Consider the following 25437-nt stretch of genomic DNA (forward strand, 5'->3'; position numbering starts at 1 on the left):
ACAGTAATGTCCGCCGCTGGAGGAGCAGGCTCGCAAGGGAGCGGTATCGGAGGTCTTTAACAGACCTCCGGCTCCCTTGAGTGATTTTAATCCGGTTCAAGGATCTCCCTTGAACCCGGTTTAAAATCACTCAAGGGAGCCGGAGGTCTGTTAAAGACCTCCGATACCGCTCCCTTGTGATCCGCGCGGCAACAGCTGCTGTGCGCCGGGGTTTGTTGTCAGATCCCGGCGCGCAACACTGAAGCCGCGCCCACCGCTGTCTGTGCCCTCTGACCCGGAAGAAGACAGAAGAACTGAAGAAGAGGAGCGAAGAGAAGGCAAAGGAGCTGTAAGGAGAAAAGAGGAAAGGTAGGAAAGCATTCAGTGAGAGTGAGAGTGGATTGGTGTATATGTGTGGATTGGTATATATGTGTGGATTGGTGTATATGTGTGGATTGGTGTATACGTGTGGATTGGTAAGTGTGTGAGAGTGATGGGTGTTATGCTGTACCATTTCCAATGTCTTTTTCATGATCTAATTATGCTCTAAAAGTACATCATAACTCCCATCATTCTATACTGTTCCATACAGAGCTGGGAGGCAGAGGCCTTGCACCCCCACCGCAGGACTCCTGAAAGGTAAGTGAACTTCAAAGAGAGGGAAAGGGTAGATAGTTAGGAGGGGGTAGATAGGGAGAAGGGAGTGAGACAGGGGAAAGGGGGTAGATAGGGCAGAAGAGAGTGAGAAGGGGTAGATAGGGCAATCATACTCCTATCATGCCAAGTCTGCGAGTAAATCCTGGAATATGGGCATGATAGGAATGTGATTGCTGTTAATTTTATATATATATATATATATATATATATATAAATATTATTTAATTGTTTTGTCCTATTTTGGTGTGTTACTTACTTTAAATAAAAGTGTTAGATTTTTTTTATGGTGTGGGGGGGGTCATATTCGGTTTTGGCCAGGTAAATGCTGCACTTTCGGTTGCAGTCCAGAATTCGTTTCGGTGCATCCCTACTACTAAGCCAGACAATGAAGTGGTAGGCCTAGACCACATCAATGTTTGGCGTAGTATATAGTGATTGGGGTTTTGTTACAAGTTTTGTTACAAGATTTTATTCCTTTCTTTTTTTGGGATGGGGGGGCGCCAGAGGAGTAGTCCGCACAGGGCGCCGGAACACCTAAGGCCGGCTCTGACATAGTCCATATAGTTCCTGTATGTGTTCCTTGTTCCCTGTCCTTTGTTGTGTCCAGTACATGTATGTCTTGTCTGGCTATGTTTCTTGCTTGGTCTCCCTGTCCCTTGCTTGGTCTCCCTGTCTCTTGCTCACTCTGTCCGCCTTGCTTGCTATGTCTCTGCTGTTACTCTGCTTAGCTTCCCTACTCCCAGCCTGCAGCATCCTGTACATGATTCTAGTGCTATGTTTCATGCCTGCTCCAGGGTGCCTGCAGGATATCTCCAAGTTCTGGTCAACATCAGCTGCTATGTCAGGGCCCTGGTATGTGGCCACACAACCCTAGATGCCCACTGGGAGAGTGCAGTCGCCCTGCTCCAGGCCCTGTCCAACTCCGCTTCTGCGCAATAACTCCTGAACACAATCTTTGGGCGCTCTGGGTCATTACAGTCGTCTGTATGGACCAAGTCCATGACAGCCCTCTCCCCTTAGGTCTTTCTCTGTGTCCCCTGCCTTTATCCCATAATCCTATCCATTCCCCAAAAGCATTCTCTAAACTTCCTTGCCCTGTCTGTGCCTTTGCCCTATTCTCTGCCCCCTCTCCATCTACTCACTCAACTTCTCCAGTCACTGTCTGGTCTCATCTGATATCTCTATGCAGATACAGAAACAATGCTGATATGGGACAGGGGAATGAGGTGTACACAGGGCATTCAGTAGAAGTTGCCCTAAATTATAACATAATCCTTGCTTGCCTGTAGAGGTAATACACAGCTTTCTTTATGGGTACTGAAATGGTTAATTGTCATTTGCATATCTATTCTGCTAGATTTTATCAGATGTATTAGTCTGAGAAAAATGGTTCCTCTGCCCAAACCATGTATGTTTAGCTTCAATACCCAATACCCCAGTTTTATTTTTCAATTTTTTTCTTTTTTTTAAAAACATAAAAATGAACTTCACTGCAGATAAGAGCCATTCAGCCTGTTGTCTGCCTGTTTTATCTCCTGTAAAGGCTCAAAAAATAATGTAGACACAAAAAACCCTCACAATATACAGATGTCCCAGATGCACAGGTCTGTCATGCTTTTGGAACATTGTGGGGTCTAAATTGGTACATTTTTTCAAATCTAGCATACTAATGGTCTTACTTGGGCAAGCACTTGCCACATAAATGTTTTTTTAACATTGCTTTCTATTGAATGCTTTCATGCACGTGATGCATTTAAAACCCCATCCCATGCGTGTAAGTACCTTCACTGGTATCCATGCAGCATCTAGTAGCTGCTCTGCTGCCGATCGTTGTGAAAATGCTACTCTTGAGGAAAATTAACTACATTGTCCTACGTCCTCAGAGGTAAGAAACGCAAGCTGTGTTAGTACCTCTTGGGTCAGGAAGGGGTTAACAGTTAAAATCATGATATAATAGATATGAAAATTGTTATATTTAAACAATACTTCAGAACAACAAGATAAGGAAATATTGTGGATTTAGGGATTGTGATAAATGCTTATGGGTCATAACTTAATTTGTTAACTTAAAATTGACTCACTGCATCTAAGAGGCTCAGTAAAAACATATCCTTTTGAGTGATGGGGGTTGTACCGATTTTTCCCTATCAAAGGCAGAGACAATTTTTTTTTTTTTTTGGTATAATTACATTTATGTGACAACTTACATTTTAGGCATGGAGACCTAAATATTTTATTCAGGAAAAATAAACCTATTCATAGATACCTAGTTTAGGTTTCCATATTATTATTATTATTTATTATATATTGGTAAAAGCATAAAAAAATGAAATTTTTTCTCTTATGTCCCAAAAAATCCAAATTATAAAAGTTATGGAAATAGAAATAATGTTCTTAAAAGCAGTTGTCCGCTTGGTTACTTTATCCAACAGATATGGTTGTACATTTACCTAGATTAAACACATAGGTGAGAGTGCATAACATATCGGTTTAGGCACATTTCATATACATTAGACTTACAAATGTTCATCTACCCATTTTAAAAAAATAAATAAAAATAAAATGTATTTCAATAAATAAATGTATCTCTGTTTTCAGTTATTAATGGAGAAGGTGGTGTTTAGGGACACACTTGTAATGTTACAGTCTCTGATCCCTGCATGATATGTATACTGTATATGTGCCCTCCATGCGCTATTTCATTTATTTACAATTAGTGAATACTTTATGGAAAACCGGTGACTGGGTACGGTGACTCAAGAAAAGCTAAAGAAAACCTAAAAGGCTAAAGAAATATTCTTGATCTTAAGAACTGTGAGAGAGACCATGTGTAAAATTAAAACTGTTTTACCCTTTATTACTGTAGTGGACATGGATTGCGCCGTCCATTATTAGTGATCCACGTCACAGACGCAATAGCTGTATCTCCCTTTGGATAAACCACTCCCCTAACTGTGGCATACATTACCATACCAATTAGTTCTATTGTTTAAGAAGTGCATTACCTCTACCACCAGGTAGCACAATAAACAATATATGTACACATCATCACTCACTCTAGAGAGTGAGTTATATTGTATATATTGTTTATCTAAGACCATAGATAATGGCTGCCTACATGAAAAGCCATGTGGGCTATACCCATGGGCGTAGGAACCCCTAAAAATCTGGGGGGGCAGCATTTTCCCCCATCAGATCCCCACTTTCTCCCCATCTCTTTTTTTGCAAACACGTATAATAATATATAACTTGAAACACTGGTAAAAATAATGTACGTTTAATACATTAAATATAGGAAAACACTGCTTTGTAACAAAAACATTTTTTTTAAATATTGAAAAACTGGACCCTAGGCAAGCATTTCCTTTGGATGCCCTACATACTCCCTAGCATGCAATCACTCCGTCCGCTCCCAGATTAGGGGAAGACTGTGAGAGTCAGTGCAGTCTTCCCTCCTTCTGACTACTCCTTGACATTAAATCCAAAATAGAGAAGCAGAGGCTCAGCACTGAAATGGTAAATTGAGTTTATTTCACACAGGCAATGTTTCGACACACAGGTCTTTTAACGTTGCCTCTATGAAATAAACTCACCTTACCATTTTAGTGCTGAGCCTCTGCTTCTCTATTTTGGATTTATTGAAGGACTTGGTGGTACCCTGGCTTGTACACCATCTCACAACTGAGTGCTGCATTCCAACCTTTGTTTCTGTGTATACTCTGTGACATTGAGAGGTCCTCACCCCCCCCCGTAATCATCCCCTAAATCTCTTTGTCCCTCATTCACTAAACCACACCTCTCTTTTACTTACTCCCTGTAGTTCAGGTATAGATCAAATAAACAACACATGGAAACAGCACGTGCAGGTATAGATTAACTAAATAAGACAAACCCTGTATTTGCAGGTATATATAAATAATGTATCGAAACACAGCATAGTAGATATAGATCAACAGAATAACACATAAACCCAGATTTGCAGGTATAAATCAACTGGAATTCACATATAAACTCGGCATTAAAGAGAGAAACCCCCTAAATTACAGCATAGATCACAGGTTGCACACAACAAAGGTCAGCCCTGGCATCCACATTCTCCACATAGAACCTGACCAGCACTCAGATTACACAAACAAATTACAGCCCAGTGTGAGCCAACTTTGTCCCCAAACAGCCCAGCGTGAAGCAACTTTGTCCCCAAACAGCCCAGCTCAAAAATTAAAGCAATTCATCCACACATTAATACCCCCTTCTCACACTATCTACCCCCTCCCTACCCCCCTTCTCACTATCTACCCCCTCCCTACCTCTCCTCTTCTCACTAGCTACCCTCTTTCCCCCCCCTTGTCACTAGCTACCCTCTCCCTACCCCCTTCTCACTAGCTACCCTCTCCCTACCCCCCTTTGTAGGTCACTTTCCGTGCAGTCCTGTGGTGGGAGCGCGAGGCCTCTGTCTCGCTGCTCTGCCGCCATACGCGCAGCTTCAATGCTGAGCGCCGGCACCGAGACAGACGCCTCACGCTCCCACCACTGCAGTCGGGTGGCGGCAGGGAGCAGAGGAGACAGAAGGACGCCGAGCGGTTGCTGAAAACTACCGCACGGCACCCCTCTCTCCTCCTGCGGCGCGGGGGATTTCTTTATTCTCGGTCCCCCCCCCCCCCCGCATGAGTTACTAGGGGGATCTTATTTATTGTTGTATTGTTAGATGTGTTTTGTCTAAATTGCCTATTAAATATTAGCATAATTCTGCATAAAACAGGCCATGACCACAACAGTTGGCGTAGCTGGCAGGATACAGTAAAGATTATTAATGAGAATACCGTGTATTTACTGTGCATTTATCGCATAAAGTTACAGATTTGTATGTTTACGCTCTAGTGCTCTAAAGCCATGTGTTGGTGTGTTTAAACTCTAGTGCATAAGCCCTATATTACAGTACAGAGTCTAGTGCATAGAACTCGCTTGTAATAGTGTGTAAAGATGTTCAGAACACTCAAACAGAAAGCAGCTGTGCAAGAAAGATCAAAATATGGAACGATTCCTGTATGGGCAGAAGTTGGTAGTTGGAAAGCCATTGCTGATAAAATATGCAGCTCCCGTCTATCCTGATGCTGGTACTGAACTTGGTGTGCAGGTGTTCAGACCTAGGAGTTTACTCCAAGAAAGAACGGAAAGTCCCTGCCACCACAGGCTGGATAGTTGTGCAGGCCCTTAGCCGTGAGGTGCAGAGCAATGATGTATTAAAGAAAGAGTTGCAGGAAGTCAAAGATTCTTAAGTTATGACCAAAGAATGTATGTGTAGTAACGCATGCCATGTGGCTGCTCTAGAAGAGAAATGTACTAACTTAGTGGTAAGCAAGATCAAGCGCAGGTGGTTACAGAGATGTAGAAAACTAGTGCCTGTAAGTAAGGTGCGAGCAATGGTTGCAGGTCCCACATGGGATCCTACATCCGATGATGCGTATGTGTCCTTGTCTGAAGATGATAATGAACCAGACAGGCGACAGGCCTGCCCTATCATTATACAACAGCAGAAAAGGAGAATACACTTCGACCAAGATAGGGAGCATGGTTTGATAAATGGTGCACGTGATAAGATGACGGAAGTGGTAAAGAGTTACAAGCAAACGGAGCTCATGGAGCTGGCTAAGACATATAAACAGCAAGTGGGTGAAAATGTGGGCGAGTCATTACTACGCATGTGGGATGGAAGAACTGACAGTATGCTGTTGAGTGCAAGGGAAGCCATAAATATGGGGCAGCTGACACTGAATTTGCAGCTCATGCAGGCATTACGGAGGGTGAGAGAGATTAGGGGGGACTTTTCATTGGTAGACATGGTTTGCCATGCTTTATTACAAGTTTATCCATCACACTCAGATATTGAGCCATTGACCCCATTGGTAACAATTAAATATGCCATAAATCATGTAAGGGTTATGGGTTGTGTTGCAGGATTGAACAAGGGTAATTGGAAAAGCCCTTATACAGGTAGCATGCGGTCAAAGCTTCTAAAGACTGCACCGCCAGATCTAAAAGTTCCCCTGTTATCTCTGCTCTATGGAATGGGAAACAATAGAAAAATACACTGTGTAACCACCCTATTGGCTGAGATAGAAGAGTTAAACATGGAAACCAAAGGGACAGATTGTTTATACAGCAGAAAAGGCTAGAGTGCAGTTTTCAGAGCAAAAGTCAGATGGGAATCAGAGTAGCATGACTAGAAGGCAAATGTGGCAATCTGTAGTGAGAAGGCTTAGGCAGGTACACAAAGTTGCTTACAACCCTTGTAGTATTAGTGGGTCACTGACAAAGACTTCTCCACATTTAAACACACATACAAATGCACATTTAGAAGAGCCACCCCTACCTAATGATAAAGATGGAGGGACGATTAACAGGGCCATGACCTCCCCATTATTACAAGATGGTGCGCTTCCAGTGGTACATGTGGCAACAGTATTCACTAGAGATTCGGTGCCAACAGGTTGCTGGGGGAGGGATAAGGCAAGGAAAGAGAATGGGGTATGGATAAGGGGGGCCAGGAACTAAAGAGGTGTTGCAGGACAGCCCTTTGACAATTGAAGTCCCTGCAGATGTTTTAACTCTTTCCAAATTTGCAAGTCAGAAGTCAGGGGTTAATCATTTGAAACGGGATAGTACGGAAACTATTAGTGAGGGGTGTTTGTTTTCGTGCGTCCCTAGTAAAAACCACTTAAGGGAACCTGTAAAACCTGTAAATGTTTCTTCCTCAGCCATGCTGGTTTGCCATATGCAGAACCAACAGCCTGGAGGACAGAAAAGAGGTAGATATTCAACCAGCTGACAGCTCTATTAACACGTTTGTCTTGCCTGTTTTTAAGAGTCAGATGACTCTGAGTTGACTGCTGACGATCTGGATGTGAATGCAGCAGCAACATCAGCGAGTGCTGCCGTTCAGAGTAAGTCAATACAGATGAATGTATATGTATACAGGCAGATGCGTGATAAGCTGGGATTGAATAAGAGAATGCTCTCTCTTAAATTCTCATTGCACCAGTGGTGAACAAACAAGTTGGCTCTACCTGGAAGAAGAAATTGTATACATACAGGTAGTGCATCAAGACACAGTGGACTGAGTATATTTGAGCATAATGCAAGAACAATTCACAGTGGCAGATTATGAAGATACAAAGAATAAAAATCGAGCAAGATTGCCAGTCACAGAGTACTTTGTAATTCCGTACTCCTGCAGCTGCAAACCTGTTAGAAAACGGGTCACAGAAGATGTGAATTTACTCAGAGAAAGAGAATGAGTAGTTGATTCCTCATGAAGAGGGTGGCCATACAAAGTAGCCCTAAAGAAAAAAGATGGGCAGGTTACGCAGTTCAGCTGTGGAGACTGAAGACCTAAAGGTGGATTGAATTGCCAGAAGAGTTGTGGCTTGTAGTGGATCCAGCAAGAAGACACTGTTAAAAGAATTCAAGAAAGAACCAAAAGAGATGAACTTATGCATATATGGACTTTTGTATTATCCAATTACCACTAAGCATATAGTGGTCCCTTGCCTATGACCTAAAGCTACTAGGATGGTAGAGTGGTGCAAAGAGTTTTTAGGAGAGCTCATTCGAGTACTGTCCCCAGTAGTGATAGATTGAGAGTGGGTTTGCAACCATTAAAGACCACAAAAGATTATAGTGTGGGAATTTGGGTTAAATAGGATGTTAGAGTATGAAACATGTTTTCAGGTGGCGTGCTTGTGACTGAAGGGACACCTTGTCTGATTAAACTGAAACCGGAGGGGTTGATGTAAAGAAATGAAACATTGATGTTTGCTTTGTGGAAGGGTTGTATTGTTTTCAGAACCCTGGGAACTGAATTGGATTAGAAATCTGTTTGGATATCCAAATCAGCTCTGGTAGTATAAGGATGACCGAGGGATAATGCTATTATAGGAAGATGATATTAATGGAGGTTACTAGGCTTTAGGCAGGAAGGCAGCAAATGTACTGTTGTGCATGATTTGTAGTGCAATGATAAGTGTGATGCTTCACTGTGTCTTATTTTCTCTCTAGCAGATTGGTGTCCTTTTTAAGACAACCTGGATTTCTATTGAGGATAAGACACTTCAAACAGCAGGGAGCTTGGAGTTCCACTTCCAGGGATTTTATTGGAATTGCTGTCTTGACAGGATCAAGATCAAGAGGAGTGTCACATGAGGGAAAGATTCAGTTGGACATTATTTTGGGAATAACATTTAGGGTTATTATAACTGACAAGATATCTGTGAAATGGGTGCCATAGTGGGGGGGGGATTATTTTCTGGAGAGATACATTTATGTATCATTGCTATATGATGTGAATCGAGGTGGAATGTAGTGGAAGTGGATTGCGTCATCCATTATTAGTGATTAACATCACAGGCGCAATATCTGTATCTCCCTTTGGATAAACCCCTCCCCTAACTGTGGCATACATTACAATACCAATTAGTTCTATTATTTAAGAAGTGCATTACCTCACCAGGTAGCACTAGAGAGTGAGTGATGATGTGTACATATATTGTTTATCTAAGACCATAGGTAATGGCTGCCTACATGAAAAGCCATGTGGAACAAGAACAATGGGATATCCGGAACTCAAGAAAGAAGTGGGAGGAGCAGAAGCAGCTGGAAGGAGGGGAAGGAAGCAGAATGGCAGAAGGTAAGGGAGCTGTGAAACCTTTTTCGATATATTGTTTTTTACTGCTAGAGGTATTAATAAAGTATATCATTATATATCATAACATCTCTTGGTATTCATCTTTACATAATTTAACTGTATTCTTGAATCAAATTTATTGTTGTATTGTTAGATATGTACTAATTCCAATTGTAAAAATAGTAAATTCTTCAATGACACAGGACAAAGAACAAAATAATAAAGAAAACAAAAAACCTCAATAGTCACCAAAGTGTTTTGTCCATGTTGCTGGACTAGATACACACCCATTCCTTCTAGGTGGTATTTATAGCAAATACTTAATGAGGGAGTGTGTACAACTTGGGCCACTATCCCACTATCAATTAAAACAATTATAGGTAAAAACAATCTTTGAGATATTGTCAGGAACCACTTTTTCGCTGCCTGAACCATGGCTTTTTCATACCTGTGGTATATAACTCTGCTACCACTAGTGGCCACCCTCCACCCTCTGAAGCACTCAGAACTCAATTACTAGGATCAGGTGTGCCTTGTTACCTGGGTTGAGCCGTAGTTAATACATCCAGCTGGGCCTTGTTACCTGGATTACCCTGCCTTTATGAACCTGCCCTGCCCTTTAGTCAGGGCCTTTGTATTGAAGTCTGTGGACCTTTCTGCTGTGGCTCTGCACCTGTACCATTCCTGGTTGTGCCCTTCCAAGTGGGCTCCGTGCCTTTCGTGCCCATCCAAGTGGGCTCCGTGCCTTTCGTGCCCATCCAAGTGGGCTCTCTGCCTTTCGTGTCCTCCCAAGTGGGCTCTCTGCCTTTCGTGTCCTCCCAAGTGGGCTCTCTGCCTTTCGTGCCCTCCCATGTGGGCTCTCTGCCTTTCGTGCCCTTCCAAGTGGGCTCCCTGCCAAAAGACTTATTACCGGTATTTATTTATCCTGCCATACGTCCGGTTTCTTGCTTACAGACTGTATTAACCTTATTTGCTTGTCCTGTCGTATACATACAATACATTGCATTAGATTTCCTTGCCATTCCAGGTGGCACAGGAGAAGAGAAGGCCTACCAGGTAGGGCAGGAAATACTATAAAAAAAGGAGACCTCCCCCTTCCTCCCCAGTGTTGTTTCCTGCCCTACTCAGGTAGCGGTTAGGCTGAAGCTTACCTTTCCCTCCTTTTTTTGTTTTCTCGGAGCCCCGGGGGGGCATCCTTTTCTCATACCCGGCAGCGATCCCGTGTGGATGCAGGGTTTGTGCGGCAGCCTCGGAGGCTGTAACTCCGCGTTCATCGCGGCACGCACACGAGGCTCAGTCCTCGTTCAGCTCTGCCCACAGCCCAGCCCACAGCCCAGGGGGCTCACTGGGATGTGTATCCTCGGGCTCCGGTTCACCCCGTCCCGGGGAATCCTCAGAGTGCGGCACGGCAGGAGGAGATCTCTAACCGGCTGTGCCGGTTTCTCGGCACTCGTTTGTTCACTCTCAAATTCGGCATCACTTCCGGCGTAGCGACCTGGGGTCACGAGAGGTCAATTGGCTGGGAATTTCCCGATGTGAGGTTTCCGGTCCTGGGCACCTAAATGCCTCTGTATAAAACGCCAGAATGGGTAAGATCTTTCCTTGCTCCTCGTTTCTGTGCTGTAGTATTGTATCTACTTCTCTACTATTGTGCCTGCCTGTGCCTGAGGATTGTTTACTGCCATTTAAAGTAGGTGTTTTCCTTTCGGCGTGGAAGGAGTTTCCGTTGCCTATGCCATTGTTTTTCTGCGGTTATATCTTGTGTTTTTTCTCCTCATGTCAGACAAAAATCCGGATATCCCTCCTGAGGCCTCCCCACATAGGAAATCTGTGGGAAAAATGAAACACAAAGCCTGCTCATCCTGCAAAAAGACCCTGCATGACCCTTCGGCCAAAACGTGCAGCTCCTGCTCTCGGCCTAAAGAAGTTTCCACGACAGAATTTACCTCCTGGTTGAAGGGGGAACTTCAGTCTACCTTTGACTGTTTTCGAGCCATGGCTAGCTCCTCTCAGGCGCCTGTACCCCAGCAACAACCTTACCAGCAGGGTCCACCAAATTATCTCCCTGATAACCCAGAAGATTATTCGGCTCCTTTTTCTGAATATGACTACCAGTCGAATGACCCACAGTCTTCAGATGAGGATGGGGAGATTAAAGAAGAAACCTTTTTCTTTCCAGTCGAAGAAACAGGGAAACTCATCTCTGCAGTCAGATCTACTTTGAATCTACAGGATGACATGCCAGTTGCAAAACCAGATCCTTTTCAGGGTCACTCTAGGAAACCGCAGACCTTTCCAGTCCACGATTCACTCTCTGCCATTATCACGGAGCAGTGGAAATATCCTGACAGGAGATTCTTCACATCCACCAGAATCAAGAAGCTTTTTCCCTTCGATAATAAGAATTCTGAGGCCTGGGAGGTCCCGAAAGTCGACACCGCAGTAGCCAAGGCCACGAAAAAATCAGCCATTCCGTTGGAGGACGCGTCCCATTTCAAAGACCCCATGGACTGGAGGGCTGAGAATGCCGCCAAAAGGTCTTTTGAAGCAGCAGAGGCGAACTTTCGTCCAGCTATTGCTATGGCGTCAACTTCTAGAGCCATTAAAATCTGGCTCCAGGGGCGTGGCTTGGATGGCTGCCTGAGCAGACGTGCCTAGTGAGAGCTCCAAGGCCCGAGATCTGAATCGCACGGCATCCGTATTGTTTATGGACTTCTTTTTTTTACAAAGTGCTCCCTTGATGATGGCGCACTCCCGCTCACGTAAATCTACTCATATGCCCGTTTTTTTCTAACCTAAAACTCGAAAGAAACAGTCGTCCCGGGATGGCGGCCTACTGCGTGCGCCAGATGAAGACTCAGAAGTCTCCCAGGACCCGCACTCGCCTTCTAGATCTGATCCGCCTTCGCCAGCCATGCAATTTTCACATCGTAATCCGGATGACCACGACGACCAGCAATTTACCTCACACATTCTCAAGTCCCTACTTAAGGACATGAGGGAACAACTTAAAAGAGACTTTCAGGAGATTGCATCCTCTCTCCGCAAAGATATTGACGACATTGGCGACCGCACGGATCACCTGGAGAGGAAGATGGATGACTTCGTAGAAGCCCACAATACTCTCTTTGATGGTTATGCTACCATGCAGGCAGAGTTGGATGACCTCCGTACGAAAGTTATGGACCTTGAGGACCGCTCACGCCGTAACAATATCCGGCTGCGGGGCATCCCCGAAAAGATATCGGCGACTGACTTACCTCAATTTGTCCAAAGCCTTTTTCAAGCCCTTCTGGCTGATGAATCCTCTTCACCTGTTCGCATAGACCGCCTCCACCGTGTCGCCAGACCTCCGTCAGTCAAATCTAATCTACCTCGTGATGTTTTAACCCGGATTCATTACTTTGATGTCAAGGACAGACTCATGCAGGCTGCTCGCCGCAAACCTCAACTGCCTGATCCTTTCCACGATATCCTGCTCCTGACGGATCTATCACAGCTTACTCTCCAGCGGAGACGGCTCTTTACCCCCATCACGTCTCTCCTACGAGCTCGACAGATCCCCTATCGCTGGGGATATCTGGTACGCCTCTATATTCAAAAAGATGGCTCAACCTCCACCGTTACCTCACCTGACGACGGTCTTACTCTTTTGGCCTCCTGGGGTCTTCACCCGGATCAGCCGTCCCGCGCCGAGTCCTCATCTACAACGCTGCATCACACTTCGCCGCAGAAGAAGCTCCAAAAAGTTTGGACGACCCAGGCGAAGCCATGAACCTCCCGGTGATTGTTGTCTCCCATCATCGCTCTTCACGCTGCATCCCACGTTTGTTACGAACAGACTCTCCTGCATCTCCGCTTCCATCGGTTCCTTCTCCGGTCAGTTTCGCACGTTCTTCTGGATAGTCGACGCTCCTTCTTCGTGCCGCCTGATTCCACGCTTCCCACCGTGACAACAGCCGGACGCACCTCGACACCGTAGCTCTTGGACCCACGCTCGAACTTTTCACTTCACCTCTGGGACTCTTTATCGCCACTCAGCTAAGTGTATTATAGGCTCTAAGCCTTCCCTCTTACGTTTTCTATTCTGGGGAGCCTTATAGTGTATACCTACCGCACCTTTCCCTCCCTACTCGGCTCTCGGGCCCGACAATGGCTCTCCTTTCCACCCCATAGCGCTGGCACTTTTTGTGATTCTATTTGTTTTTGTTTTTTTATGTTGATTTGTTATACATATGGTTCTTTTTTTTGCTTTTTGTTTCTTATTTTTATTCATGCAACACCTGTAATATGGCACACATTGCACGCTGGTCGGTGCGCTGCACCTCCCTGGGATATACGGTACCTCCTTATTTTGCCCTCCTGCGTGCCTTCCCTGTGGGTCCCGGACACACATTCAGATCAACTTAACTGCCACATCACCTTATTTACTCCCGCACATGGCCAGTCTTAATATCTTGTCCTTAAATACTAAGGGCCTTAATTTTCCTCATAAACGACGTCTGCTGTGGGATGAGGCTAAACTTTCAAAAGCGGATATTATCTGTGTGCAGGAAACACATTTAAAGAAAACCTCTAACCCTATTCTTTACTCGAAATTTTTCCCTACACAATTTCACTCTATGGCTTCTACTAAAAATGCTGGAGTCTCCATTCTCATCTCTAAACGCCTCTCATTTACACTCAATCATAAGCTTCTGGACCCACGGGGGAGGTAAATTATCCTCAACTGTATTATAAATTCAGTAGAATATACTGTGGCCTCGTTCTATGCTCCCAATACTGATCAATTAACCTTTTTCTGTCCCTTTCTGGAAAAACTAGACCGCACTAAGAAAGGCCAGCTTTTATTATGTGGCGACCTTAACGCCTCTTTACACCCCCCGTGGACACCCTTAAACCCCGGGGTTCTCCACATACCCAACGTTCCCTGTGGCTGGGCCATGACTTGTTGGGCTTACTCCACCTACACCACCTTTATGACACTTGGCGCGTTCTTCACCCTACTGATAGGGATTATACCTTTTTTCCAATCCACATAAATCTTACTCTCGCTTAGACTATTTCTTCTTGGACAAACTATTACTTCAGCTAACTATCTCCTGCCGCATAGGCACTATTTCCTGGTCTGATCATGCCCCAATAATCCTTACCCTGAAGTTAGCCCACCCAATAGCAGGCAAGGGCACTTGGCGACTCAACGACACGCTCTTACATTCCGAAACTCACAAATCACAAATTCTCTCACATCTCACGCAATACTTTCAGGACAATCAAGATCCTGAAGTCCCTATCACCACCCTCTGGAATGCCCATAAAGCGGTCATCCGAGGCAGACTTATTAGCTTAGCCTCTCATGTAAAAAAACAGGCCATGACTTCCCGTGACACCCTTCTCCTCAAACTTTATGACCTAGAAACAGCTAACAAACTAGGCCCCACAGATTCCCTTCTCACTGAAATCAAACGTCTCCGGCTCCAGCTGGCTGACCTTAACTCCCAACGTACTTCTTACATGCTCATGAAACTGACGTTTTATGCTAAAGGCAACAAAGCGGACACCATCTTGGCCCGTAAATTGCGTCAAGTTTTAGCACAATCTCGCCCGTCACACATACTTGACCAAGCCAGACGTAAAATCTCTAACCCATCTCGAATGGTGGAAGTCTTCGCAGACTTTTATGCTCGCCTTTACAACCTCCACAATGCACCGACGTCTCCTCATCCCACCTCCTCTGACATTGATTCTTACCTCTCTTCACTGGCCCTCCCTTCTATACCCTCGACCGTAGCAGAGAGTATTAACACACCAATTGAGCTCCACGAAATTGAAAGAGCGGTCGCCCAACTTAAAAAGAATTCGGCTCCGGGCCCCGATGGTTTCACCTCCTTTCTATTACCGCACCTTTCTCGATACCTTAGGCCTCCATATGCTAACCCTCTTCCGATCTTATATGTCCTCCGGTTTAATCCCCTCAGAAAATTTACGTGCCCATATTATCACAATTCCCAAACCTAATATGCCCACCGATGTTTGCTCTAATTATAGGCCCATCTCCCTCCTTAATAATGATATCAAAGTTTATGCTAAAATTGTTGCCAACAGATTAAGTCCCCTTCTCCCATCTCTTATACGCAATGATCAGGTGGGTTTTGTCGAGGGTAGGCAACCCTCTGATAATACCCGTAAATTTATAAATGTAATATGGTCAGCTAACCGACGCAAACTCCCGACTCTCTTAGTATCGTTTGACGCGGAAAAAGCCATTAATAGGCTCCATTGGCAATTTCTAAAAGCGACACTTCACAAATTTGGCCTCCCCCCCCTGTTCATACAAGCTATTTTAGCCCTTTATACCTCTCCGTCGGCATGTATCTCCATGTTAAGCTTTTTATCTAATGCATTTCCAATCACAAATGGGACCAGGCAGGGATGTCCTTTATCCCCCCTCCTTTATGCACTTGCACTCGAGCCACTAGCAGAAAGCATCCGTCAGGACCCTCTTATCTCAGGTTTCCCTATGGACCCTGGTCCCCCCTGTACTCTCGGTCTCTTCGCCGATGACATCCTAGACTGTATTACCTTGCCCATTATCTCCCTACCAGCCCTTATACGACAATTTGACACTTACGCATCAATTTCCTATCATAAGTTAAACATTTCTAAGACTCAAGCTTTATGCCTTAACATAGACCCACCCCTCGCACGCACCCTCTCTACACTCTATTCTTTTGAATGGAGGAAATCCTCCTTGACTTACCTGGGCATCCAACTGACTAATGACGTAGACTCCCTCAACACTCACAACCTACTTTCTGTTTGGCGACGAGTTAAACTTGACATTTTACGTTGGAAAAGCTATGAACTATCATGGCTGGGCCATATCAACGCTCTCAAAATGACTGCCCTTCCTAAACTCCTATATGTTCTCTGTACTGTCCCTATCCAACCCCCCCCCTCGTTACTTCACTCTATACAATCTTACTTTACTGACTTCACCAAACATAAAGGTAAATCGCGAGTGGCTAACCGTATTAGGTTTCCCCCCAGGCTTTGTGGAGGGTTGGATTCCGCATATCAAATCATACCACGAGGCTTGTATTCTTTCCCACATCCTGATGTTTCACGCCTCCACCAATGTTCCAGCCAATGTTTGGCCCATGAAAATGCCTATATCTCTCCTAACACTATTCCTCAACTTCTATGGACCAAACACAGTTTACACCCTCCATTACCCCCGCTCCCCCCTACCACCTCTTACATGCTCACGACTTGGACTCGACATTTACGGAGGTTTCCCTCCCTGGCCAGGGTTTTTTCCTTTTCTCCCTTAGAGACACTTGACCTCATGGTCCCAGACTTGGCCATTTCCAACTGGCGGCGCCCGACTTTACAAACTCTGGGAGACTTATATCTTAATGGCTCTCTGAAGCCCTTTGCACATTTCACTCAAACGCATGACATCTCCCATCGAGACTTCTACAAATATTTGCAGTTACGGCATGCCCTCGCTTCCTCTACTTCCCCCGGTAGCACCATCCCACTATGCCCTTCAGCCCATTCTCTCTCTATTCCGTTCGGCCCCTGTGGTATGAGGAGCAATTTCTCGCTGGTACTCCCTGGTAGTCTTCACTTTCTATGCTAACAAACTCCCTCATATGCGAGCCTGGGAGAAAGAATTGAACCAAACATTTCCACTGGAGTCCTGGCTGGATTCAGAATCAATGATGAGAGGGGTCTCCCATTGCCTCAATCACTTGGAATTACAGAAAAAAGTTTGCTGTCGCTGGTATCTGACTCCATCCCGGTTATCCCACATGATTACTAACTACTCTAGCTCCTGTTGGAGGGGCTGTGGCCGGGAGGGTACCATGCTCCATATGTGGTGGTCATGTCCACTCTTGACCCCCCTTTGGCTCCAAGTATTCTCCACTATACATTCCATTCTACGCATCCGTTTGGAACCCAGCCCTGAGATTGCTCTTCTTCACATGTTTCCAGACCCTCTTCCTAACCCCCAACGCAAATTAATAATCCATATCTTTTTAGCCGCGAAATTATGCATAGCGAGACATTGGAAAGCCACTTCTCCCCCTTTGCTCACAGAAGTATTCTCGATTATTGATCATCATAGCGTTTTAGAACGGATGTCTCACACTGCCTCTCACACACCATTACACTTCCAAAAGGTCTGGACGCCGTGGCTTCACCGTGACACCGGGGCGCTGTCTACCCCCTAAATATTTCACACCCACCTCATTTTGTGACTCCATACCTCTACTCTTACCTACCGCGCCTGACCAGCTGTCGCCACTTCCTTTACAGCGTTCCCCTACGAGACGCTCCTGTTGTGAGGGTTTCTCCTTTTCCCCATCACACGTTCTGTCTGGCATTTCCCGGAGCACAGTACAGATCCTTTGCTTTTCATTATTACCAGACTCACGCCATATACCCTATTGTGCCACACTTATGTACTTTGTTTTAAGGTTATGGTTAATTTTTTATTTTTATGTTTTCTTTCCTTTTGTGAGCGCATAATCGACATTTGTAGATGCATATTTGTATCATTATTGACCTTTTCTTTTTTTCCCAGACCATGCTCACATGTTATATGTTTATTATAAAAAAAAAAAGTCGTCACGTTTCTAATGATCATTTCTGCCTTTTGATGCGAGACGATTTTTACAATTTCGTTGTATGCTCTTGGTATCTGTAACATTGTTCTTTGTTGTATCTCACCTGCCTCATTGGATCAGAATAAAAAACTTTTAATTCAAAAAAAAAAAATCTGGCTCCAACAGGCGGTGGAACACCTTGCAGCCATTCCAGGGACAGGTCGCAAGAAACCTGTCCGACAACTGCCTAGCAGTTGATTTCATCTCCGATGCCTCCATTGAATCAGTCCGTACGTCTGCTAAAGCCACTGTGCTTTCAGCGGTTTCTAGGCAAGCTCTCTGGATTAAGTCGTGGTCTGCAGATAATGCCTCTAAACACAAGCTGTGCAGCATTCCGTTCCAGGGGAGCCACCTCTTCGGCAGCGATCTAGACACGATTCTAAAATCCACCACGGGGAACAAGCGCACTGGTTACCTCGGGGGAGAGGACCACCTCGTTTCAGGTCAAATTATTACAGAGCTCCAAGAGACAGAGAGTCCTACAGGCCCTCAATCTCCAATCAAGACTACCAGTCCTTTCGGGGTAAACCCTACACAAGAGGAAGATTCCAGAGAGGAAGAGGAAGAGGCAGGGACGGTAAAGCAGGAAGGTTCTGACGCCAGCAGGCTTCAGGTAGGGGGCAGGTTGACTGGTTTCCTTCATGCCTGGGAAGAGATCACCTCAGACCCCTGGGTCCTTCGCATCATCGAGCAAGGCTATGCTCTGGAACTTACTCACCTACCTGCCCAGAAATTCCTGCTGTCCATGCCCCCCGCAGATCCTTGGAAAAGATTGGGCTTCTTCTCCACTCTCAACAACCTAATTCACGAAAGGGCTCTGGTCCCGGTCCCTCATCAGGAGGTAGGAGAAGGAACCTACTCCCACGTCTTTGTCGTGCCAAAACCATCTGGGAAATTCAGGCTAATAATCAACCTACAGGTGGTGAACACCTGTATAAGATACAACAGGTTCCGGATGGAATCCCTGAAGTCCGCCACAGAGATCATTTCTTCGGGGGACTTCATGGTCACCATAGACCTGTGGGATGCCTATTTACATGTTCCCATCAGAAGAGACCACCAAAGGTTCCTCCGTCTGACCGTTCCATTACCTAAAGGTATTCGACATGTTCAGTTTTTGGCTCTTTCTTTTGGAATTGCTTCAGCACCTCGGATCTTCACGAAGCTCATGTCGGTGGTCGTGGCCTTCGTGAGGCAAAAAAGGCATAAAGGTGGTCCCATATCTGGACGATTGGCTCCTCGTAGCGGCCTCAGCAACTTTGATCCAGTCCCAGCTGGAGGTTTCTCTCAGGACCCTCCACAACCTAGGATGGCTAGTAAACATACTCAAGTCACAGTTGCCAAACAGACGTTGTACCTTTCTGGGACTGATCCTCGACACACACGTACAGAAGACGTTTCTCCCTCGGGACAAGATCCAGAGATTGAGGGAATTCACGCACGAGGTCCTAAAGAACAAGTCGGTGTCCATCAGAGGCATCATGTCATTGCTCGGTCTAATGACCGCCTCCATCTCAGTGGTTCCCTGGGCACTTGCTCACGCAAGACCTCTTCAACAGTTCCTACTGGATCACTGGGATCGCTCCAGGATGTCCTTTCGCAAGAAGGTCCGACTTTCTCCCTTCGTTCAGGAATCACTCCGATGGTGGCTGACAGCCAAGAATCTTTCACAGGGACTCTCTTGGCAGACAAGAGACTGGGTGGTAATTTCCACCGATGCCAGTTTGAGAGGCTGGGGGGCTGTTATGGGAAGCAATATTACCCAGGGAACTTGGTCTCCTCAGGAAGCAGACCGGCACATCAATTTTCTAGAACTGTTAGTGGTCTGGAGGGCTCTAAGGTTCTGGTCTCCAATCCTGCGGCACAAGTCCATCAGGATCCTTTCAGACAACGTCACCGTTGTGGCCTATCTTTCCAAACAAGGTGGCACCAGAAGCAGTCATTGCACTCTCTCCGCAGTTCATCTCAAGGGTTCACTGAATCAGGAGGCAGATTACCTCAGCAGGAACTCAGTACTTCCGGGAGAATGGTCCTTAAACAGAGGGGTCTTCGCCTTCATCTCACAGAAATGGGGTACTCCTCAGATAGACCTGATGGCCACGCACCTAAACAAACAGGTACAGGAGTTTTTCTCTCTCTCTCTCTCTCACCAGTCGGCCGTCCCCGAGCCCTGGAAGCACTCTCGCAGACCTGGGACTTCGATCTCGCATATGTTTTTCCTCCGCTTCCCCTTATCTCCAGAGTGCTCCGGAAGATTCGGGAAAACCCTCAAAGAGTCATCTTGGTTGTTCTATTCTGTCCTCGAAGAATCTGGTTTTCGGACCTTACCAACCTCGCCATAGACGAGCCCATGCTTCTTCCTCAGGTGAAGGATGTTCTCGTTCAAGGCCCTGTTCTCCACCCAGATCCCTCCCGGTTCAACCTCTCAGCATGGCTTCTGAAAGGGAGATCCTGACCTCAAAGGGATTAACTTAAAAAGTGGTGGAAACGATTCTCTCCAGCTGCAAGAAGACTAATGCTGCTAAATACCAGAAGGTTTGGGAAACGTTCATCACCTCGTGCAACGGGCACGAAGTATCCTCTCCATCCATCCGTGAGGTGCTGCGCTTTTTACAAGACGGCTTCGATAAGAGGTTACAACCCGCTACTATCAAGGTCCAGATCTCAGCTCTCAGCAACTTCTTGGACTCCGCGGGAAGAGTACCTCCCTCCGGCCTGAAGGCACACTCGACCAGATCCGTCTCGACTTCCTGGGCTGAATTCTCCGGGGTGAATCCGTCTCTCATTTGCAAGGCAGCGACCTGGAGGTCGATTCATACGTTCGTAAGGCACTACAGGCTGAATCTTCATCTCTCTGACGAGTCTCAATTTGGTCATCGTGTCCTGCAGACTGGAATCCTTCCCTCCCTATTTCGCTAATTCTTCTCCTGTGCCACCTGGAATGGCAAGGAAAGTGAGAATTCTTACCTGGGAATTCCTTTTCCTTGTCCATTTCCAAGGTGGCACACTTTTACTCCACCATTAAATTTACTTTTGCTTGTCTATTATTTGTCTGAGTCTTTCTTTTTAACCACACTGGGGAGGAAGGGGGAGGTCTCCTTTTTTTTATAGTATTTCCTGCCCTACCTGGTAGGCGGAGCCTTCTCTTCTCCTGTGCCACCGTGGAAATGGACAAGGAAAAGGAATTCCCAGGTAAGAATTCTCACTTTCTGCTTGTGGTGTCTTTGTTTGTATAATCATGCAGACGAATCCCAAGTATCCCCTGCGCATGGGCTCCTACCAGACCTGATTACCCTGGTCCTGACAGATATTTATAAATCATTTAAATAGATAAATAATTAAACAGGATACTAGGACCTGTTAAATACTTTTACATACTATACATTTATAAAGAATATGTGAAAACTTTATAACTTAACCCATATAAGTAATGCTAACTCCTATCTATATTTAATGAGAATGTACTATGACCATGTCTAATAGTCAATGAAAAACCTGTATATTGAGGAGTTGCTAAAAGAAATGACCTACATTCCATTCAGAATGTAAACCCACTGGTATATGAGTGCCCAAATAAAAAATATAAAAGATCTCCCTTTGACAAAGAAATCTCATCCTATCGCCGCGTCTAATAGACGTTCTAACTCTATTATTTGGCATTTGAAAGGTTTAGTGCCTTCCATATGGCTACTAAAATGTAAACCCTCTGGTTTATTAGTGTTGGAATCTCTAATTGCACAAAGGTGTTCTCTCATTAAAATTTTTAATTCTTTACTTGTGTGAACTACATATTGCTTTTTTCAGCATATGAGTATGAGTATATGATCTGCCCGTGACTAAAGGAACAAAAGTAGGTGATCCTATAATGAAATTACAGCACATACACACCTTATTACCACATTTTTCTGATGTAGAAAAAAGGAGCATACTAGGTGCCAGAATATTACCTAATACTTTGGCCCTACGGCTGGAGAAGCTGCATCCATTCTGTATGTAATGTTTCCATTACTTGTCAGAGTAGAAGATGGGAAGATGTTTGTCAGCTTACAAATAAGTGGGTATTCTAAACTAAAGTGAAAAGTAAATGAATAAAACATGGGAATCATGAATTTCAAAAAGTACAGAGGTTTCCGAATATTCCAGGAACATAGCTGCTTGCTGTGGTATACTTTAAGAAATTCTGGAAAGTAAAATGTTACAGCACAGGTGCCAAATCTTGTCACAAAAGGTTGCAAATGTTCTGATTTATTCAACTAATGTTGAATAATGTAATGTAGTAACAGTAATGTAAGTTCAAAACTTTTTTTAACATTATTGTTGCATAATTGTCAGTATTTTGCAACAGAAAGATAAACTAACATACTAGATAGGATGAATTTCAGTGACTGCAATAAAATCAAAACATGTAAAGTTAAATTAAATCACAATTCTGTGTGCAAGTGATGGTACGTGTTGGGCTGATTTTCTTGCCATTTAGAGAAACCCCAAAGTTAGGTTGTGAGAAATCCGTTTTTTACACTAAACTCCTCAAATGCACATTACAGACAAATTAGATTAAACTTAAAATAATACATGGATTTTCAATATTTTGTTAAATTGTAACTTACTCCATGTCCCAGAAGTTCTGGGTCTGAGTGTAAATAGTGACTTGAAGGTAAACTTGTGTTACGGTGTAAACGTCTTCGTGGAGAAAGTGCTCTAAATGAGGCCATGTATCTCTTCTCTTGTCTTGGAGACAAATCTCTCCCAGAGATCATATCTTTCCCTGGTGACATTGGCCTCAGAGGTGAAATGTTTTGTCTTCGTGACACATCTCTTCCAGGAGACAATTCTCTCCCCAGTGCTGCTTCTTTTCTGGGCGATAAGTGCTTCATAGGTGAAGCATCTCTTCTTGGTGATAAGTGTCTTCTGGGAGACAAATCTCCTCTCAGTGATAAGTACTTCTTTGGTGAATTGTCTCTACAAGGAGAAGGATCATATCTTGGTGAGGAAAGGCGGCTACAAGAAGAGAGGTCCTTGGAATAGGAGCTGGGTGCAGAAGTAAGCATGTAATCCTCATCTATGCCATCATGTACATCTATTTTATCTCTGTCACACTCTAGACTGGTAAAGGAAAGAGTTGGATATTCCACCATTTGTGAGTCTCTGAGCGTAGTACTCTGTTTCATGAGATTGGTAACCTGAATACTAGGCAAAGTGGACAGGTAACTCGTTATGAATGAATGCCCTATGGAACCATCTGGTGAAGCTCTGTGGCATGCTGAAGCTACTGTGACAAGCTGTGTTGAGAACCTGGGTGGCTGGGGGCTAGTACTCCTTGATCTTGTTTTGGGTGTAGAATCTCCATGGGTGTCATCAAAATCCTCCTCATCATCATCCTCATCCTCTTCAGCATCATCTACATCTGATTCTTCAGCATCTGAAAACTGGTGATCTGTTGCAGCTATGCCCTTTTCTGATTCTCTTTGTATATCTTCAATATTTCCTGGAAAAAAAAAAGCATTTACACATGAACATTTACGTTATATTAACTATATTACTATATACTGTATACAGACCTGAAGAGGAAATATTTTTATTTGTCTTAATCTATAATTTTTGTAGAATTGGTGGGATATATTAAAAAAGCCAGAGTAGTCGTATACAGGGCCGGCCTTTGGGGTGTGCGACCTGTGCGACCGCACGGGGCGCCACACTCCAGGGGGTGCCGCGGGGTCCGACGCCACCGTAGCGTACCGTTGCCGCCAGCAGCGTACCTAGCGGGGGGGGCGGTCCACACCGGGTGCCGCTCATCGGGGGCACCCGGCACCCCACCAGAGACGGACAGTAATGTCCGCCGCTGGAGGAGCAGGCTCGCAAGGGAGCGGTATCGGAGGTCTTTAACAGACCTCCGGCTCCCTTGAGTGATTTTAATCCGGTTCAAGGATCTCCCTTGAACCCGGTTTAAAATCACTCAAGGGAGCCGGAGGTCTGTTAAAGACCTCTAATACAGCTCCCTTGTGATCCGCGCGGCAACAGCTGCTGTGCGCCGGGGTTTGTTGTCAGATCCCGGCGCGCAACACTGAAGCTGCGCCCACCGCTGTCTGTGCCCTCTGACCCGGAAGAAGACAGAAGAACTGAAGAAGAGGAGCGAAGAGAAGGAAAAGGAGCTGTAAGGAGAAAAGAGGAAAGGTAGGAAAGCATTCAGTGAGAGTGAGAGTGGATTGGTGTATGTGTGGATTGGTATATATGTGTGGATTGGTATATATGTGTGGATTGGTGTATATGTGTGGATTGGTGTATACGTGTGGATTGGTAAGTGTGTGAGAGTGATGGGTGTTATGCTGTACCATTTCCAATGTCTTTTTCATGATCTAATTATGCTCTAAAAGTACATCATAACTCCCATCATTCTATACTGTTCCATACAGAGCTGGGAGGCAGAGGCCTTGCACCCCCACCGCAGGACTCCTGAAAGGTAAGTGAACTTCAAAGAGAGGGAAAGGGTAGATAGTTAGGAGGGGGTAGATAGGGAGAAGGGAGTGAGACAGGGGAAAGGGGGTAGATAGGGCAGAAGAGAGTGAGAAGGGGTAGATAGGGCAATCATACTCCTATCATGCCAAGTCTGCGAGTAAATCCTGGAATCTGGGCATGATAGGAATGTGATTGCTGTTAATTATATATATATATATATATATATATATATATAAATATTATTTAATTGTTTTGTCCTATTTTGGTGTGTTACTTACTTTAAATAAAAGTGTTAGATTTTTTTTATGGTGTGGGGGGGGTCATATTCGGTTTTGGCCAGGTAAATGCTGCACTTTCGGTTTCAGTCCAGAATTCGTTTCGGTGCATCCCTACTACTAAGCCAGACAATGAAGTGGTAGGCCTAGACCACATCAATGTTTGGCGTAGTATATAGTGATTGGGGTTTTGTTACAAGTTTTGTTACAAGTTTTTATTCCTTTCTTTTTTTGGGATGGGGGGGTGCCAGAGGAGTAGTCAGCACAGGGCGCCAGAACACCTAAGGCCGGCTCTGGTCGTATACACCACTAATTAGTGGGTAACTAAACATATAAAATAACTCTGATTGGATTCCAGTCAATATGACAAACAATTGTTTTTGCTTACTTTAATGTTGGGCATAATGTGTTAAACAGATCTGAAAGTGCACTGATATTGGCCCCTAATAAAATAAAAAATTAAAGCATAGCTCTAAAATGTCGTTCTGTAGATAATACTGTCCGTATGTATACAACTAGTCTTAAGTATATAGCTTAACAAAGCACCACAAAGTTAGAAATCACTGCATTGTACAGAAGTGAAAGTGTTGGTTTTGCATAATGTAATTCTACTCTACAAAAAAAGGAAACAGAAAGCAGAAGTGGAGAATAAGCCAAATTGTGGAACCACCTGCTCTCTGAGATGATGAAGTTAACATACAGCATTAAGAACCTATGA

The 25437-nt window shown here is 44.7% G+C and overlaps 1 protein-coding gene across 1 annotated transcript in view; it reads right to left on the minus strand.

The window, feature by feature from the left end:
* Window positions 1–25437, minus strand: part of LOC149278684 (transcription factor HIVEP2-like) — an 88792-nt gene that overhangs the window by 3655 nt on the left and 59700 nt on the right. Inside the window, exon 6 of the mRNA XM_089501871.1 lies at window positions 22599–23476. Coding sequence (XP_089357997.1) covers window positions 22599–23476 — 878 coding nt within the window. The remainder of the gene's footprint in view (window positions 1–22598; window positions 23477–25437) is intronic.

The sequence above is a fragment of the Sceloporus occidentalis genome, unplaced genomic scaffold (assembly GCF_023333645.1).
Source record: "Sceloporus occidentalis isolate IW3139 unplaced genomic scaffold, rSceOcc1.0.p SCAF_184, whole genome shotgun sequence".
Classification (NCBI taxonomy): Eukaryota; Metazoa; Chordata; class Lepidosauria; order Squamata; family Phrynosomatidae; genus Sceloporus; species Sceloporus occidentalis.